Below are 14,046 nucleotides of genomic sequence, written 5' to 3' on the forward strand. Positions count from 1 at the left end.
CCAGCTTCCCTTTCCTCTAGGTCGGCAGCATGTTTGGTGCTGGTCACATTTCTACAGCAGTATTTTGCTCTGCTTCTGTACCAAGTTTGCTCTCTCATCAAATTCTATATAATACTACACCTTTAGAATTCTCACAAGTTCCATTTTATTTACAAATTCTCTTTTATATTTGCTAATGTGGCTGCATATGTGCAGGTCTGTGCTTGTCTGTATAAACTGTAGTCTGACATTTGGAAGGCTCTCTGTCATCTTGACATCAGTCTCAGTCACTGGTTGTTCATGTTGTTGGTGAGAATTTGACACTTTATGCTACATATTTTTCATTCCTTTCCAGTATCTCCAAACTCTTCAGAAAGAAAGCCAATTTGATTATTAATCAGTACTGACACCTGATTTCAGATAGAGCAATGATGATTCTAACATTTACTGAGTACTTATGTCATATATCCTTCTAATGACTACTACAGTCTTTACAATACTGATAACCCCAGCATAGCTGCTACTATCCCTGTTGGGTAAGTGAACCACAGGACTATTGACTGACTTACAGTTGTAAAATAGTGCAAGAATGATGCTAAGTACTGCCAAAGGCAAATAAGAGTTCTTGCTCTCAACAGGACCTAGTCCATTTTTGATTCTGTGGAACCTTATTTGGTTCTGAATAATTTAGATTTAAAAGTGAAGAAACTTGAAAGATTGAGATAATTTTCAGCCAATATTTACAGATCTGCACCAACCCTGTCTCTATAAAATGTTGTGATTTAGAAGATTTTCAGAATAATTTTATTTTTTATCCCCCTTCAAATGATCGAGCAGTTGTAGGATATTAGATATTTCCCATGGATGCTTTAAAGGTGTCTTATTTTGGGAATTTTCAGTGTACAAGGATTCTGTCTTAATAAGTTTGTATTTCTTTCTTTATATATTATTATGACTAGGTACATTAGCATTTTACAGTGTTAGAAGTCAGATTAAAACATTGTTAAGAAACTGAAACCTCTTACTTCCTTTCTTTGCATTTGTTTTAGTACATAATACTCCTCTGAATCAGTGGAAAAGTGGTTATTTTCCTACATGCAAGTCTCAACTAAGGTCAGAATCATCCGCACAACTGTTACAGGGAAGAAAGAAAAGACATTTGAGTGAAACAGCATTAGGTAGGTTTAAATAAGGATGTAAACACAAGTACTACAACAGAAAATCAAATAACCCAACTAATGGGAATCTACAGTCCAGAACAATCACTAATTACACAAAGCAAGTAGTCTTTGCTAAGTCCCTGTCTTAGCAATATTAAACATACTCATGTGGTCAATTCACAATTACTAGCAGGCTGAGGATTCATCCACTTTGTACTATTGTCACTTCCTTCTTCCCTATGTTTCTGGACTAGAGTCATCTTCTTTTTAAAAAATTATTTATTTATTTATGAGAAAGATAGAAAGATAGGAGGAAAGAGAAAGAACCAGACATCACTCTGGCACATGTGCTGCTGGGGATCAAACTCAGGACCTCATGCTTGAGAGTCCAAAGCTTTATCACTGCGCCGCCCCCCGGACCATGACTAGTTATCTTCTAACTATCCTCCTGGACAGGACTTAGTCTTCAAAGCTGTGTTCTGGACTCAAAATAGGTCAGTACAAGGTTGCTATATAAATTTTTGTAAAGGTTTATTTATTAATGAGAAAGACAGAGAGAAGAACCAGAGCATCACTCTGGTACATTTAATGCCAGGGATCAAACTCAGGACTTCATGCTTGACAATCCCACCTATCACTGTGCCATCTCCGGGGCTTACAGAAGTTTAACAATATGCATTTGATAAAAACTGTCAAGACCCCAGAAAATGGAAATCAACGTCATGATTAGGTTACGTAAGGTAAAGTTTCTAAATTTCATTTGTTGCCTTCTTTTTTTCTGGTACATGAACTTTAAAAAAAAAGATACAAAAAAAGTCAACAGATAAGGAAACACACACTAGGAAAACAATTCGAGTACTTACCAGTTATGTTTTATGTGTAACAGTCTCAATGGTTTTTTCCATGGCAGGAGAAAGAACTAGATTTGGAGAATTTGCTTTTCAACGCACTGAACCAGGATCCCATAGCACTTTTACTGCTGTTACTAATGTCAATGTTATCTCAAGAACCCCGACTTCATCACAACAAGTAGGCTGCTTTTGTACACTGAACTCTAAAATTGCTTTTTAGATGTTTAAAACCAACTGACTTGGAAAAAAAATTATATTGGACATTTTTCTAACAGCTTTACTTACTGTCATTAACAAATTTAAATCTTGTTAGAAAGCAATTGATGAAACTTTTTCCTAGGGAGTTGTTTACTAATCCTTCATTATACATTTGTGTTAAAAAATGTAAAATTACAATCATCCCTGATCCTTAACATGAAGCTAAATATAATCTTCAAAAGGGAATTCAGCATCTATGTTATGTTCTTGTTTTGGTTTTTAGTTATCTGATCAGGGAATAGAGGTCAAAATGCAGAAGGGTTTAGAAGGAAGAGTAAACTTCAGGGACAGGAACATATCGTAATAACTTTTATTCAGTGGACCCGTACAATTCATCAAAAGTTTGCTAAGTGATCATTTCATTGCATTTAAGATGCTTTATAGTAAATCTTTTCCTGATAAAAGTTGGGGTTTTTTTGCATTTAAGGCATTCATATTTTCATGATCTTGAAAAGAGGCTTGTGTGCATATAAATGTAGAAGTGTGTTTCTTAACTATTAACATTTTATGGTCTTATTTTATAACAATGTATTTATAAAACTCACATTAAGAGGCATACTACCATATTATCTCTTTATAACTCTTGTGTTGTCTGGCAACCAGACACACTGGAAAACCACTGTAATCTTGTTTTGCAGAATAATGCACGACGAAGATTGAGAAGTGAGAGCTCTTATGACATAGATAATATTGTGATTCCCATGTCACTAGTAGCCCCAGCTAAATTAGAGAAACTCCAATATAAGGAAATACTTACTCCAAGGTATGTATATTTACTATATATACATATATCATTATATATTAGTGATATATAATAGATATTGTCATTATATATATTCATAATTTTCTTAAGTAAATTTCAAATTTCAGCACAAAGCTAAAATTATAAAAAATGTTCTCCCCTTCTTTACACATCTATAACCATGGAAGCAAAACTGGTGAAAGAAAGCCATGTATAATATTACTCATGCTGGAGAAGAGCGTCATATGATGTCCATCATGATTGGGTAGGACAGAGAGAAATGGAGAGAGATGGTGAAGACAGAGAGGGGGAGATAGACACCTGCAGACCTGCTTCACTGCCTGTGAAGTGACTCTTCTGCATGTGGGGAGCCGGGGGCTCGAACCAGGATCCTTCCTCCGGTCACTTTGAGAATTTTTTTTTAAATTTTTTTTATTTAAGAAAGGATTAATTAACAAAACCATAGGGTAGGAGGGGTACAACTCCACACAATTCCCACCACCCAATCTCCATATCCCACCCCCTCCCCCGATAGCTTTCCCATTTTCTATCCCTCTGGGAGCATGGACCCAGGGTCATTGAGGGTTGCAGAAGGTAGAAGGTCTAGCTTCTGTAATTGCTTCCCCGCTGAACATGGGCATTGACTGGTCAGTCCATACTCCCAGTCTGCCTCTCTCTTTCCCTAGTAGGGTGGGTCTCTGGGGAAGCTGAGCTCCAGGACACATTGGTGGGGTCTTCAATCCAGGGAAGCCTGGCCGGCATCCTGATGGCATCTGAAACCTGGTGACTGAAAAGAGAGTTAACATATGAAGCCAAACAATTTGTTGAGCAATCATGGATCCCAAGCTTGGAATAGTGGAGAGGAAGTGTTAGGGAGGTACTCACTGCAAACTCTAGTGTACTTCTGCTTTCAGGTATATATTTTGCAGTAGTTTATGGATACGTGTGAACATAAGCTCTCTCTCACAGAAACTGGTGTATATCTAGGTTTTGGGACTTTGTTAGAAAGTGAACCACCTGAGATGAAATTAGAGTGTACTATAAAAGGAAAGGTCTCACCTGAGTAATGAAGCTGAAGGGTTGTCATTCCACACGTGAAGTCTCTGGACACAGTCTGAGGTGAAGCATGTTGAGGTGGCAATCGTTGCGTTGGTTAGGTTGTGGTCGGCGGATGCAATATTATTTGATATGGATTGGGAGAGGCATACGGGAAAGTGGGCCCTATCCAAGGGTTCCAGGACTGGGGGAAGTAGGGGCTCTATAGTGGAGATATGAGGTTCCTGCTGTCTTAGGGTTCAAAAAGACAATCGATAGTTAATGTTATCATCACATTATTTGGTAATTGGGTTAACTTTGAAAAGTCCTTTTGTTATGGTTTGCTGTACAGTACCCAGTATCTTGTATATAGCTGTGCTCACTTTGAGAATTCTTAAGGCGTGCTTACTCTAGTAGTCTTTTTCTCTCATTGGTAACAGGTCTTTACTGTGTATAAGGTACGAAAAGTTACTTCCAGTAGTTATAGAAGTAAACAGTTCTTACCCTCTACAGTTAATGTTAATAAAATGTTACAAGAATTTAAAGAAAGCACCGACCTTGGTCAGGGAGGTGGGTTAGTGGATAGAGCATACAGCTTGTATGTCCGAGGCTATGGGGTTGGTTCACAGCACTGTGAGTGTCAGAGAAGAGTGTTGGCTATGATTTTCTTCCCCTTCTCATGATCCCATAGAATAAATCTTAAAAGGAAGTAACTTCCTTTGCATGGGATATTCATACACCTGTGACAGCAAAACTGAGACGCTGGTGTATTTCTTTCCCAGCATAAACATACTAAATAGACTGGTAAGGTCTATGGAGGAGAGTAAAGGCAGAGAGTGTGTATTTAGGGATTTCCCAACGAAGACACAGGGACAAATAATGCAAGGCTTAGCCAGAAATTGAGGTTTTTGTGTAGGGTGATAGAAGTCTACAAAAGAAGTTATAAGACAATAGAAGTTTCTGAGTACCAACACACATCTGCTTTCTGAAGTGCATAGGAGTCTGCTACCAGATGGAAAGATGTTGAAAACAAGATAGGTTCTGGGTGACAACTATAGTGACCTTCTCATTCAAAATTACTTTCAGATATTAAGAAGGCAATAGTCTAAGAGGTTAGGAGAGTTCCTACAGAAACTGTTTATATAAGCAAGGATTAACATTGGTGGTTATGATTTCCTGTAGCAAGTGTTCTTCAGTTTGCAATGGCAGGTTAATTAGATGTTTAATAGAGAAGAATTCTGTGGTTCAGTTGCTAAAAACTTAATGCTATAAATCAGACCTTTTTATTTTCCTTTTTTTTTTAAATGAACAAGTTTGTCAACATACCCTGCCAATTCAAAGCTAGTATATTCTTAAGGTATAAAATGCAGCCAGTTAGCACCTAGGGAGGTGCCTCAGCAGGTAAAGCACAAAACTTGCATGTGGGTCATGGGATCCATCCCTGGCATTGGAGACACCAAAGCAAGTAAATGCTCTGGGGTCTCTTTCCCATAAAATAACTTTTTTTTTTTTAAACTCAGCTACACATAAGAGACTGTTTATTCTAACAGGGTCACAAGAAAAACCTTGTTCTTTTCTCATAACACTTCATTTTTTTTTTTCTCATTAAAAATTAAGTGTAAAAATCCAACCACATTTGCTGTACTGCAAATTAAGTTGCTTCACTTAGGTACATTAACAAAACTGTTTGAAATTGGTTTGTTTCCAACAGTTGGAGGATGGTTGTTCTTCAGCCTTTGGATGAAAATACTTTAGGTGGAGAAAAGGTAAGTTGGGGCCAGGTAGTGGTGCACCTGGTGAAGTGCACATAGTACAGTGCACAAGGAGCCGGGTTTAAGCCCCTAGTCCCACCTGCAGGGGGAAAGCTTCACAGGTGGTGAAGCAGGTTGGCAGGTTTCTGTCTCTTTCCCTTTCTATCTCCTCTCCCCTTCTCAAGTTCTCTGTCTCTCTCAAATAAATTTTTTAAAAAAGGTAAGTTGCCTTCCACTTATGAAATAATTGCACCTAACAGATGGTGAAGCCTACTTAATTCTTGAACTCTTTAATTTTATTTTCACTAATTAAAAGTATGTTCTTTATTAAACATGCTAATTTGTGTAAATCTAACTGCAAAAATAATGATAAAGATATACAGAAAAGCAAAATAAAACATACTATTTACTGTGTTGAGATGAAGAACTTATATATATAGCTTATATATATGTATATATAGAGCTATATTCATTCTGAATATTACTCAGATTTTTTTCTGTACAAGATCTAGTCTTAATAAGCTTACAATGCCACATTAAAATTCTAGATTTGAATATGGAGAATGGACTTCAGAAAAATAATGAGATACCACAGTGTAATGCTTGTAGGTAACTAGGACAGTTTTTGTAATCATTAATGATTATGCAGTGAAATATTTATAGCCTCATGTTATTTCTGGTCAGTCTGTGTTACCAAGTGAATTATGAAAGCTTGTTTTTTCAGACTTTGGGAGTTGTAGGGTAGGAACTGTGGAGCTGTATGGATGGCTAAAACTTAAGATCCATATTAAGGACAATAGCTATAAGGAAAATCCCAAAATGATCATTTGCAGAACATTATTATTATTTTTATCAGAGCACTGCTCAGCTCTGGTTGATGGTGGTATGGGGAATAGAATCTGGGACCTCAGAGCCTCAGGCATAAGAGTCTGTTTGCATAACCATCATGCTATCCCTACAGGAGAAGTATTAGTACATATCAACAGCATGCACTTTGTTTCTATAATATTCAATGTGCAGTGATGTTTCCCAATTACAAAAAATTCCTTTCATGATCTTTCCTCTGTGAATGCAACTTCCTCTAATTTAGATTGAGTCAACCCAGGAGAGCCAGGTTCTTAAAGACATCACAACCAAAGTTTTAGAATTCTAGATAAGCCATTAGTTAAACTGTCATCTATTTCAGACAACTAGTTTCATTTTTCTTAGACCTAAGCATATTCCTAGAACAGTGAGCTCCTTAACAGATAAATAGTACACAGTTTTTGAATAAACAGACTGAGGATATTTGATTTGCTATAAATGGGAAGCATTGTAAATCTATTTGTAACTGAGGTATCTTTTTCAAAGAAATTTTAACACTCTGTTTTTAGGAAAGTGAGGCTCATCTTCACTTTGTTTAGATTGCATTTAAATTTTCTTCTTATTGTTCTCTTGATAAGGAACTGTGTAAAACCTGTCCTCATACTTTAAAATGTTTCTGATAGAAGCAAAATTTTTGAAAATCTAATTCCAGGTAGAAGATCTTTCTGATGAAGTCTTTTCCCTGAGACACAGAAAATATGAAGAAAGAGAGCAAGCCAGATGGTCACTATGGGAGCAAAGCAAGTGGCACAGAAGAAACAGCAGGCAGGTGTTACAAATTTAAAACCCAAACCCTAGCATTCCAGCAGAATCAACAGACTTTCTGCATGAGACCACTTAAAACACACACACATTGATATTAGTATCAGCTGTTTCGACACTGGAAGTGAAAAACAGTGTATCTTCAGTTTACATTCAAGATATGTTTGGGCAAATTATGTAACAGTACAATGAGTCCCTGGAACTTCTTATATTCATTTTCAGTCTAGAGTATCCTGAAGTCTGATAATCACTTCAGTGCAAAGCCATCACTCAGTATTATTACAATATATTTCTTTGGAGCGGGGCAGTGGTGTACCTGATAAGTGCACAAGTCACCATGTTCAAGGCCCCAGGTTCAAGCCCCCAGTCCCCACCTGCAGGAGGAAAGCTTATGGTGAAGTAATTCTGCAGGTGTCTCTTCCTTTCCAGCCCCCTTCCCTCTCAGTAAAATAAAGTTAAAAGGATTATTTTTAAAAAGTTTAGAGGAAGTCGGGTGGTAGTGCAGCGGGCTAAGCGCACGTGGCACAAAGCGCAAGGACTGCGTAAGGATCCTGGTTCGAGCCCCAGGAGTCCCTTCACAGGCAGTGAAGAAGATCTGCAGGTGTCTCTCTCTCTCTCCCCCTCTGTCTTCCCCTCCTCTTTCCATTTCTCTCTGTCCTAACAATGACGACATCAATAACAACAACAATAAAAAGACAAAGGGCAAGAAAAGGGAAAATAAATAATTTTTTTTAAAGTTTAGATGTTAAAATAACGTAGTTTTAGATTCTAGTCCAAGAATCATTCTAATGTAAAACTTGATTGTCATCTCTCTCCACCTTCTAGAAATATAGCTTTCCAGGAGTATAAAGAAAAAATCAGGAACTAAATGAAAACCTTCATGGATGACATTACAATAATAGGATATTCTGGAAACTCAAACTCACAAAGACTTCTGAGGGCCAACCAGCTGTTATTCCCAGAAGAAAAACCAAAACACACACAAAAAACCCCACTATTTTAATTCTCCAAAAGATTTTACAAAGTACAACTTAAATTTCTCAGATGAAGACATTAAATAGCACCCAGATTAACAGATGAATATTTGAAAATCCTTTGGGCAGAACTTTTTAAAGAAAAGCTACCAAGTTAGGTAGTCGGGCAGTAGCGCAGCGGGTTAAGCACAAGTGGCGCAAAGCGCAAGGACCGGTGTAAGGAGGGACCCTGGTTCGACCCCCTCTGGCTGCAGGAGGAGTTGCTTCACAAGTGGTGAAGCAGGTCTGCAGGTGTCTCTCTTTCTCTTTCCATTTCTCTCTGTCCTATCCAACAATGATGACGACATCAATAACAACAACAATAACTACAACAATAAAACAAGTGCAACAGAAGGGAATATTTTTTTAAAAAAAACTACCCAGTTAAATTGACTAAAAAATATCATGGGTTCTTGAGTGTCAGTACTTCAAGAATCAACTTTTTTTTTCTTTTTACTAGAGCTTACAGTAAAAATGTTGAAGGACAGGACCTGCCTATGAAAGAATATCCGAGTGGCTTTACTCAGTATTATGCTGTTGACAGTCCTGGTGAGCTTTCTTCAGACAGCCATGATCTGAGGATTCATGGCTCCCCTTCAATGAATGAGAGACAAGATCTCAAGGTAAGTGCACGCCTAGCTTAAATCTTCTAGTTGGCTTATTGCATCTAAAAATTTTGTTAGATAGAAACTGCTTATTGAAATGAAATAGTCTGTAGTACATAACAATGGGAGAGGACAGCCTCTGGATAAACCACATGCAAGAGAATAGAATTTGACAACTACATTATGTAATATCAGACATAAAATTATATCAAAATGAATTAAGGACTTGAATATACACCCTGAAACCACAAGACTCCTAGAGGAAAACTGAGGCAATAAAATACTTTCCATCTCTCCTAGAGATTTCTTTTATTCACGACTGGAGTTTGGTGCCAGCACTGTGAATCCACAACTCCCAGTGACCTATTTTTTTTTTTTTTTTGGATAGGAGAGAAATTGAGAGAGATGTGGGAGAGAGAGAGAGAGAGAGAGAGAGAGAGAAGACACCTACAGACCTGCTTAACTGCCCATGAAGTCCCCCACACACACACACACAGAGGTGGGGAGTGAGGGGATGAACCTGGTTCTTGTGCCTGGTAATATATGTGCTTAACTGGGTGTGCCCCCTGCTGGCTCCCCAAATTTCCTTTTATCTGACTCCCTAGGTAAGGATTACAAAATCAAAATCAATCAAATAGGACTACATCAAATATACTGTTTAGGTAAAGATATTCACAAATCATGTCTATTAAGGGGTGAGTCAAGAAATTAAAAGTTCATATAACTCAACAAAAAAAATTCAAGTAAACAAGTAGACATTTCCCCAAAATTATCTAGAATGCCAATAGTCATATGAAAAGATCACCCACCAATAGTGAGTAATTAAAATTAATACACAGCCCATACATTGGACTACTAAAGACATTAAGAAAACTCCAGGGGCCAAGCAGTAGTACAGCAGGTTAAGCGCACATGGCGTGAAGTGCAGGAACCGTAAGGATTCTGGTTGGAGCCCAGGGCTCTCCACCTACAAGAGGGGTCACTTCACGGGTGGTGAAGCAGGTCTGTAGGTGTCTATCTTTCTCCCCCCATCCCGTCTTCCCCTCCTCTCTCTATTTCTCTCTGTCCTATCCAACAACAGTAGCAATGGCAACAATAAAAACATGGGCAACAAAATGGGAGAAAACAGCCTCTAGGAACAGTGGATTCTTAGTGCAGGCACGGAGTCCCAGCAATAACCCTGCCGGAAAAAAAAAAAAAAAGAAAGAAAGAAAGAAAAGAAAGGAAAGGAAAGGAAAGGAAAGGAAAGGAAAGGAAAGGAAAGGAAAGGAAAGGAAACTCCAAACCTTTATCATTTTACATCAAGGGTGACTTTGATGGTTTTCTGCAGATATATGTCTTATATATACAAAGAACAGACTGGTGGCTACCAGGGGAAAAGGGATAAGTAAAGGGAATCAAAAGGTACAAATATCCAGTTATTAAATAACAACAGGGATATATAGTATGAGGCATATGTTTCACAGCCAATAATCTAGCAATGCAATTCTGGAAAATTATAGATAGAATGGAAGTTGAGATGGGAAAGACAAAGATGAGTATGGGATGATCCCACTCACAAACAGAAGTTGAGAAAAAAGAACAGAAAGGGAAACTCAAAGCTGAATCTGATTGAGTTTGGAGCATTGCACCAAAGTAAAACTCTCTGGGTGGACAGTGAGGGGAGATGTTCAGCTTGCCGGGGGGTGGGGGTGGGGTGGTTGCAGAGGGAGAATGGTGTTAATATACACTCCTATTAACTTATAGTCTCACAAATATAAAAAACAAGTCTCTAAATAAGTTCTCATTCTGTTCTACTTTATGTGGCTAGATATTCAAGTCTAAATGAAAATGAGTGCATGTATGTGCTATAAAACAGGACAGCAGTTATTACAACACTGACACAGGCTACTTAACCTATATTTAAACTAAACAAATTAGTAGAAACTTGACTGAAAATATTTTTTTTCCTTCAGTCTTTATGGTGGGAACGGAGAACTTTCCCACTGAAGAATGAAGACACAGAAGCCTTAATTTGCCAAGATGTAGACCATGATCATCAGATTGAAAGATCAAGCCCAGCTTTCCATGAAGTCTTCTGTACCAGTGTACTAGAGGCCAGGCAACATCCCAAAAGACAAGCAGATGGAGTGGAGTGTAGACCCTCTGGTCCAGGACTTACTCATGTTAAGAAAAATAGGTGACAGAGATCAGATAAGAAAACTATGTAACTGAATAGAACATGGGAAGAAAAAAAAAGGGGGGCAAAAAAAAAACACCCAACAAAAAACAAACAAAAACAGTCCTGTTCTCCACCCCCCTACCTTACCCTTTGCACTAAGAATTCCAGAGTCTGAGCATGCATGCATTTATGATCTTTTACAATGATTCTAAAACAGACAAGGTATGTTTCTACAGTAATGAGTAACAGGAGTCAGCTAGCTTTTAACCTACAGACAAATGCTAGTCACTTGTGTTTATGATGCAAGTCACAGGCACCCAACAATCAACTGCTGCAATCTGATGTCAAAATCACATTACAGGCAAATTTTTAAGAAAACATGTACATACACACACACACATGGTATCAAACAATTTTTTTCTCTATATATTGATTCACTAACATTGCCTCAGAATGGCATCAGAATATACATATGTGTGTAGAGAGTATACATACATTCACAAATATGTTGTTTTCAAAAAGCACTTGTCAGTGACAAACTCCACTTGAGAAAGCATATATGAACTACTCCATAAGCTGTGATATAAAGTAGCCCAAGTTTCTACTGATAATAGAAATAGGTATCTATTCTATCTATTTTAGATAGAATAGATACCTAAAAGTCTTGACTGTGGAGAGAATTTTTTAAAAATCTGCTTAATAGTAGAGGTTATTTACGGAAATTTCTATAACATATACACAGTTCTACTTTATTTGGAATCACTGATAACCGTTGGATTAAACATAGACTATTTACTATTCACTCCTAGCAGAGTTAAGGCAAGAAAAGTAGAATTATATATATATTGGTGTATTTAAAGACTGCCACCTCTTTGAAAAACTATTTGAGTTTTATTTATTTTATGTAGTCCATGAGTAAAGACACCATCTGAAAATAAGCAACGACCAGCAAAGCCCTGAATACAAAAAGTACTCATTTCTAGTTAATTTGGTCATTCCTTCCCACAGCCTATTTGATTAAACATTTATTCTTTCTTGTATCCTTGAATGAAAGAAGTTTTCAAAGATTAAACGCTTCAGTATTGCATACCATAGTGTACATTAAGGAACTCTTTTTGAACTAATACATCTTTTTTTTTTCTACAAAAAAGTTGAGAACCATTTACATTATTTTTTTCTCATGTAAAAAAGGTTATTCTAGTTGTAGTACCCTTACAACTGACAATCTTGGCCATATGTGGCCTGGTCTGGGGGATTTGACACTAAGTTTTTGTTAGGAATTGGAAATTATACTGACCCCTTCAAAGAGGGGGGGACCTCAAATTCAATACTGACAATTTTTTTGCTTGTAGTTTTACTGTACATTTATTTTTAAAAAAAAAGATGTAAGCCAGACAAATCCGAGTTGTCTAGGTAAATATATTCAAACCTTTTTTGTCATGTCTGATATTATAATCTATGTAAGTTTTTTAATTAAAGTTATTTCTATATGCCTTGTGTTGTCTGATTTGACTAATACCACCTATTTAAGTCATAAACCCTTTAAAAAAAAAAGCCAGAATAAAATCATTAACAAATTTTGCCTCATAATGTAGGGGGAAAAAAAAAATCAAGCAACCTCTATTCTGTACTTCAGTTAGTAACTGTTTTTTCACATTGTTTTTCATGTCAATTAGTGGCCCACAAAAATTTTTGTCCTGTTTCTTGCCATCTTTATTTAATAAGTGCTTTTCTAAGAATAAAGGGGCTAGTACATATTTGTGCTGAAGTGAAGTTTGGGATGCAATTTCTTTTTTTTTTTTTTTTTTTTGCCTCCAGGGTTATTGCTGGGGCTCTGTGCCTTGCACCATGAATCCACTACTCCTGGAGGCTACTTTTTCCCCTTTTGTTGCCCTTGTTGTTTTAGCCTTGTTGTGGTTATTATTATTGTTGTTGATGTCGCTGGGATGTAATTTCATCTTTTAGCCTACCTTGCCATTCTTGGACCAGTGCAATCTAGATGCGTGGAGTCAAAAATCCATCATTCCAGGCTATTCTCGGCCATCTGGTTCTGCTACAGGGTAAAGTTAGACTGGAAACAAGATTATGTTAGGCAAATGGAGATTCCTTTGCCTAGTCTACTTTCTAAGGGCTCCATTTGTACAGTCCAGACAAGAATTTTTCTATGCATTTTCAGACCCTTTCCCTGGCACCAACCTACTGCCAAGCTTTTACTTTCTTCATTTTTTTTCTCAAATGACATAAATACCTGTCCTACCAGTCATAGAAATGATTTGCAGATTTAGTGAAATTATATCCAAACATTTTACAAACTACGAAACCTAAACTCATATGGCGACCCAGAACTCTACCACTGAGCTACCTACCGCCCTAGCTCCCTAAACTCATATGACAATTACTATGCACCTTCAGTTCTCTCTATCCTATAATTCTGGAATAGTAGTGAAAGCTTTAAATAGATATTAGCATCTCGGAATTCTCAACATGTTTGTACAGCTATTATTGTATTCAATATATAAACCAGTTAATAGAAGTTCAGAGACATATTTGATTTGTTGTGATCAGTCGTGAAGATTCAAATTGTTACACCTAATTCAGATTGTTACACCTAAACAGAGGCTCTTCTTTTTCTTTCCCTTTCTTTTGCTCTCAGAACTAGCAAAATATCACTTTGTCCTACAGCATAGGAGTGAATAAGAGGGAGAATCACTAAATAACTTGCCCCTATAACAAAACTAACAAAGAAAACACCCTGGGGGAAAAAAATCTACGTTAGAGTTTTAGAATAGAGCATCTGAAAATTCTTTCCAATTCCTACATTGTTTTTATGATTTTCATGTATCATATCTAATATGCAAAGTGAGA

The 14,046-nt window shown here is 37.1% G+C and overlaps 1 protein-coding gene across 1 annotated transcript in view; it reads left to right on the plus strand.

Annotated features, from left to right (window-relative positions):
• Positions 1-11,299, plus strand: part of KANSL1L (KAT8 regulatory NSL complex subunit 1 like) — a 115,228-nt gene extending 103,929 nt beyond the window's left edge. Inside the window, 7 exon segments of the mRNA XM_007524512.3 lie at positions 1,029-1,157; positions 2,050-2,168; positions 2,887-3,011; positions 5,737-5,791; positions 7,293-7,405; positions 8,876-9,038; positions 10,976-11,299. Coding sequence (XP_007524574.2) covers positions 1,029-1,157; positions 2,050-2,168; positions 2,887-3,011; positions 5,737-5,791; positions 7,293-7,405; positions 8,876-9,038; positions 10,976-11,203 — 932 coding nt within the window. The 3' untranslated portion in view covers positions 11,204-11,299.
• Positions 11,300-14,046: the final 2,747 nt, after the last annotated feature.

Source organism: Erinaceus europaeus, chromosome 7, assembly GCF_950295315.1.
Source record: "Erinaceus europaeus chromosome 7, mEriEur2.1, whole genome shotgun sequence".
NCBI lineage: Eukaryota > Metazoa > Chordata > Mammalia > Eulipotyphla > Erinaceidae > Erinaceus > Erinaceus europaeus.